Source organism: Olea europaea, chromosome 1 (genome assembly GCF_002742605.1).
Source record: "Olea europaea var. sylvestris chromosome 1, O_europaea_v1, whole genome shotgun sequence".
NCBI classification, from domain to species: domain Eukaryota; kingdom Viridiplantae; phylum Streptophyta; class Magnoliopsida; order Lamiales; family Oleaceae; genus Olea; species Olea europaea.
Window position 1 is genome coordinate 6,694,906 of NC_036237.1, and position 6,333 is coordinate 6,701,238.

General features: G+C 31.0%; 1 protein-coding gene across 1 annotated transcript; it reads right to left on the reverse strand.

Annotated features, from left to right (window-relative positions):
* Window positions 1-1,025: 1,025 nt before the first annotated feature.
* LOC111390695 (NADPH-dependent aldo-keto reductase, chloroplastic) lies at window positions 1,026-3,628 on the reverse strand. The gene is made up of 5 exons (XM_023015808.1): window positions 3,445-3,628; window positions 3,030-3,205; window positions 2,581-2,827; window positions 2,187-2,366; window positions 1,026-1,478 (listed from the first exon to the last, which is right to left on the reverse strand). Exons 1-5 carry the CDS (start codon window positions 3,613-3,615, stop codon window positions 1,251-1,253), a joined length of 1,002 nt encoding a protein of 333 aa, XP_022871576.1. The 5' UTR covers window positions 3,616-3,628; the 3' UTR covers window positions 1,026-1,250.
* Window positions 3,629-6,333: the final 2,705 nt, after the last annotated feature.

Here is a 6,333-nt window from a genome sequence, read left to right on the forward strand (position 1 = left end):
TGTATAATTGTGACCTGAATAAATTTAATTAATAAATTAGTACTTGAGTTTTGAATTTTGAAACTTCAAACCTGAAAATTGAATTGTCCCGAGCATGGATTCTTATTGGGCCAGTCTTTGGAGTACTACTTTTAACACATTAAGCCCTTGTATGAGAGTTTTCCTTTTTTTTTTTTTGGGAAATAATGATTTTTTAAATAATAAATTTTGGAAAAATTTATGGTTAAAAAGTAAGGAAAACTTTTGAGTTTACATGAAAAATATATTATTAATAGAACGTGTAGTTAAAAATAAGTATGGAAAAAAAAAGAATGAGAAATAATGATTGTTAAACAATGGCTTAGTTTAGTTGTAAAAATGTTGCACGATGATCTACTCAACATTTTTTTTTCTTCGACTGGTGCAATATGCCCCTCATGTACTTTTTAGATTGATAGATAATGATTTATTTATTTATTATTATTACTTTTTTTTTAAAAAAAATTTGCAAGAGGTTCTACTTCTTTAGTTGGCTCAGTCGTTCTATACTACGACCGCAATTATGAAGTATCGTTTGAGCCTTAAAAATGACAACTTGCTTGGATCAATTTGATTAATACACCACAATATTGATTATTGAGTGTGAGGTGGGATTTTGAAATATTAAAATTTTATAAGATTATATTCTTGATGATAATTTTTCAATTGTATGTGAATATTTTTCTTGATTGTGTGATTATAAAACAATTTTTACCTTTTGAGTTGTTTGTATCCCTATAAATAGAGCCTTCTATTTTATAATAGTTAGACCAATTTATTAAATACAACTTCTAGTTTTTAACAATGCATGGTTTTTAAAATTTGCTTCATTTTCTTCATACTAGGTTTAGCATCTAGTACATTGCATCCAGATTTTACGAATATGTTTTTTGTCTGTTGAATATAGAAAAATGAACCGAAGAAGGAACGACACTTCATATTTCCTTGTCTTAAAACCTTTGGCAAAGCAATAAAGGCACGCTTAGCACTCACAAGAGGCACTAAAATATAATGAACAAGATTTTATCTTCATTTTCTTCCTTAATACTTGAGTGTCATACAATCTATTTTACCAAACACATAATAAATACACGAGTCATCCATGATACTTGATCTCTTAGAAGTAGTTTGTGATCTCTTTGGTTCTTGATTTCTACTCTACTTTGCGATAAAATCATATTAATTTTGGAATAGTTTAAGTTGAATCCACACTTGATTGCAAGTTGTAATAATCAAATCTCATCATCCCATAGATGTTGGATGGTCTTGTATGGGCTTGTTGTTGAATTAACAAGAAATTCTCCCTTCATTATCTTCTCTTCCTCCATCTTCTCAATTTCAAGTAAATCGTAGTCGTCCAATTTGAGATCAAGGGCTCCCATGTTCTCCTTCAACCTATCTTCATTGAAGCTCTTCACTATCACACTAGCTCCTTTGGACAATCCCCAACTTAGAGCAACCTTAAAATTCAAGAAAAAAATGTTAGAGTTGGTTGAAGTGATGTAGATTCTTATTATGTTGACTTTCATAATGGCACATGCACGTACACTTGTTCGATCTTAATTTTTACTCAACTTCAATTGAATTGTGTGTTTGTTTCTTAAATTTGATAGTCAACGCTATCTATTACACGCATTTCACATTTCTAATTCCAAGTATTGTGTGAGAGAAAATTGGTAAACCGAAGCTAGCTGCTGTACCTTTGGAATTATTCAAAAACTGACTTAAACGATACAGATGAATGAATGAGACAAACATTATCCCTTTTCCATTGGTATGTCTAAGAGAACCTTACAAAGGAATATTTTCTTTTTTCAACGATTTCAATTCAAATTAATGAAATGTGAAAGCGTATTTATCTCAATAAGAAATAGTGTATGCGGAGGTATGAAGTGAGAGAGAAGGATGTTACAATTGGAGTTCTGAACTTGACAATCTTTTATTTTTGATTTTTCCGTTGAAAAATCTAACAAGAACAAGAGGTGCTAAGATTTTTATATATTCAAACAACTCATTTGACCCAAACTTCCATGATAATATGTAGTCAAACAAGTGGTGCAATTAATTATTATATTACATGGTTTCATACACACATCTCAAACATGCTCGAATCAAAGTTAGAATTGGAAATATATGATATACTTGAGCCATTAGCTTTCATGGCTTACCTGTGCCGGAGTGGATCTATGTTTAAGAGCAATGGATTGCATAATTGGGTTATTCACAACAGCAGTTGAGCCCCATACATTTCCAGGTCCCCCAAGTGGTGAATATGCACTAACATGAATTCTGTAATCCCCACAAAAATCCCTTAGCTTTTTTTGCCTCCACATTGGATGCATTTCCACCTGCAGTCCAATTTTAGTTCTGTTATTTATTTTTCCTTTCTATTAGCGAGGGGAGGTGGGTTAATGAGAGATCGACTAGAGATGTCAACAGCAGGCCACCTCGGCCTTCCTTTTTTTTTTTTTTTTTTTTGGGAAGTTGAGCTGGCCCACCTATTTTGACCTCTACTCTATGATATTTGTAAATTATATTGTGAATATCAAAGAGAGAAAATACCTGATTGACAGCAGGTGGAACGGAGGCGAAGTCCAAGAGGGCTTCAATCTTTGTGGAAGAGAAATTGCTGACACCAATAGACCTGCACAAGCCCATTTCCAGGCATTTCTCCATCCCAGACCATGTCTTTTCCATGTCCAGTACTTTCTCAAAATCTTCTTCTTTAGGCACTGGATAGCATACCCATGGCTTCAATTTTACTGGCCAGTGCACCAAATACATATCCACATATTCCATCCCAAGTTTCCTGCATGTATCAGAATTATCAGGTTAGACTTACTTTTTTTCATCTAAGGCTTGATATCGAACAATTTTCACAAATGTGATAGTGAGACTTGAAAATGGGATTTTTATTTGTTCTAATACCATGTTGAATCACCCCATTTAAAAATTTAAAAGGTTGGAGAATAAACAATTTTTTATTTTAGATTGTCTCCGAAAATACTTACTGCAGAGATTGCTTGAGTGCAGAAACAGGATCATTGTGATCACTTCCCCACAGTTTAGACGTAACAAAAATGTCTTCTCTTTCAACCACTCCATCAATAATTGCTTCCCTTAATGCATTCCCTAAGGCTGGCTCGGAGCCATATATTTTCGCGGTGTCGAAATGCCTATACCCTATCTGTACATATATACATACAACAACATCACACTCTATATCTATGCAAAAAATACACCACTAAAAATCGAAAGAAAACACATGTTAATGCTATATAAACCATGCTCGTATGACATGTTTGGTACGGTAAGTTGGACAAGATGAAGAAAAAGAAGTTAAAATCAGATCTAACTATGTCTAGTATAGCATACCAAACATGCCTGAGCCAATTGCATAACGTATTGAATATGCAAGGTTCATACCTTGAGAGCCATATGTACTCCATTCTCAGTAGTTTTTCTATCATTTTCCATAGAAAAAGTTCCCATACCAATTACAGGAATGGTTATGCCATTGTTCAGTCTCACTTGATTGCTTCTCATTTCTGCACACACACTCTCCCCCTCTTTTCTCTCCTTGTATACACAATGCATGAGACAAATTCAAAAGCTGGTTTATATAGTGTTACTATTACATGAAAGTCAACCTTAAACTAAAATTATAACTGATCCTTACAACAATTTTCAGCAAGAAAAATCCTTATAAATCAGATTACAACTATAAAGAAATCAATATAAAAAAATATAAACTGATGTTTACATATCAAGGTATAGGGATCTCCATGTCTAGTGAGTATTAAAATATTATTTATTTATTAAAAGAGAGAATCTATTACAGGTGTATTTTTCTTTAAGTAAGAGGTACACTTCTTAACTGGTTTTGTAAAAATTAAAGTGTGAAGCGATAGATTGGAGTTATAATATCCTAAGCAGACCTATTAAAAGATATTTAGGGCCCGTTTGGTAGCCATTTTTTTCAAAATATATTTTTCTCTCTCTTCTTTTCAACCACACATTCTTTATTAAAATAATATTACACGTAAATAAAAAACTTTTCCTTATTTCTCAACCACACATTTCACATCAATTTATTATTCTAAAATGTATTTTTACATAAAAATGCCTATCAAAAACCCCTTTACTTTCAAAAGAATTTCTAAGAAACTTTTGAATACTAGATTGTTAAACTGTAAGATATTTCAAACACAAATAAATGGAATAAGCGATATAGCTTCGACAAGAAAATGAAATCGAAATAAAAGTCAAATAATATTAATGTTTTCGAAAATAACAGTATTTCATTTACTATATTTCTAAGAAACATATTGATATTAATGAGAGAGATTATTTGTAAAGGGTGTGTGTTGGCGTCGTGTGAGGGCACTTGAAATGGCCAATCGTATAAGAGTCAAACCCAATATTTTGTTTGGGTACAGCACGGACGTTGATCTGCCAATAATACAAGAAATATATTGAGGAAAGTCAAACAGTTGACTTTCATTTTTTTAAAAATTGTCCAAGGACCTGTTTGGCATAACTTTCGAGAAGTCAAAAAGAACTTTTGAGACTTAAAAAAATTATTTTGAATCCGTTTGATTAATTTATGGAAGTGTTTTTTCCTAATTAGAAGAGTTTTTGGAGAAAACTGATCCAATGTGACTTGCTCTAAAAATTCCTCCGGATTACAAAACTCTTAAAAAACAAAATTCAAACAAATATTAAGATAACTTTTTTAGAAAACTCTTCTATAAGAAGTAAGAGCAAAAGTCATATCAAACAGATTGTAATGAAGTTGAAAGGATGTTCTTGTATGTAATATATAGATTGTATATATTTTGGAGTCACGCTTGATTACATGAATTGTAATATGTTGAAAAAAAAATGATAATGATATGTGCATAATTCTAACTACTGATTTAAATACGGTATGAAATTCGTTAATTGACACGTTAAATTTAATGTTCTAAGCATCATGTTATAATTATGTTATGTTTACGATTTAAAATATTTGAATAATATGATACAATCACTTAAAAATTATTAAAGAAATAACGATTATTCCAAACTCTCTCCTCTCTCAAACTAAGCACAATACTAAGGGAGATGAATTTAGAGGTGTGGTGATCGTTGGAAGATTAAAAGAAAATTTCCTTCAATTATTAATTAGTCAAGCTCTAGAGACTAACCATTAAATTGTTTGACATGAAAAGGAAAGTCAAATAGTTGACTTTCATTTTGTAAGAAACAAAGTTGAAATGTTTTTAAGAGTAAAAAATTAGTTGACAAAGTTGGTTTACAAAATAACATTTACACCAATCATTTTAAAAAACACTTTTTTTTTTTTAAATCATTTGAAATCAGAGGTCAAGATTTTGCCAATACTTGTTTTGTAACCATTTTTGTCAACTTGTTTTGTACAACTAGATTAATTGTGTTTTTAAATTGTGAACCATATGATTTTGTCCTAAGTGCGTGCAATTTTAGGCTGACAGAGATGAGAAACTTTGATGTCGTCGTGGGCACGAGAAATTATAAGGATATTCTTAGAAACATATTCTTAAAAACATTTGAATAATACTATTTACAGTCGCTCTACGTGGCATACGTGTAGCGATTATTGATTTGTTGCATAAAGTGATAAAAAAATTATTACATTAATATATCAAATTATTAACCGTCACATGTATATCACGTATGGTTACTACAACAATGAGTGATAGCAAATAACATTACTCAAAACATTTAGGCACTGTTTGAACTCCATTAATTTCTTGTAATGTATTATAGAATAGTAAATTGATGGAAAGTGTATGATTAAAAAAAGAAGATTTTTTTTATTTGAGTGTAATATTATTTTAATGACGAATGTGTAGTTGAAAATGAATACGATAGAAAGATAATGGGAAAGAATGATAAAAAAATAGGGCTCAAACAGGAACTTAATAGATAGTATAATGGACTGATGTGACTCTACTTGATCAAGTTAACCGTATGATTTGAAATACTTCAAAAATTTAAATGATTTAAAATTTTTAAAGGAATAACGAGTATCCCAAACTCTCTCTTCTCCTCCCTCTAAAACAAGCACAACACTAAGGGACATGAATTTGAAGGTGGACAAATCACTGGAAATTAATGAATTTTTTTTAATTATATATAAGTCAAGCTCTAGAGACTAGTGAACATTCTAATGGTTGACTTTTAATGCTGGACCGACACTGGAAATATATTCCTTGACATGAAAGCATTGTCAAATGGTTGACTTTTAATTTGTAAGAAAACACAGTTAAAACTTAAAAGGATGTCCTTGCA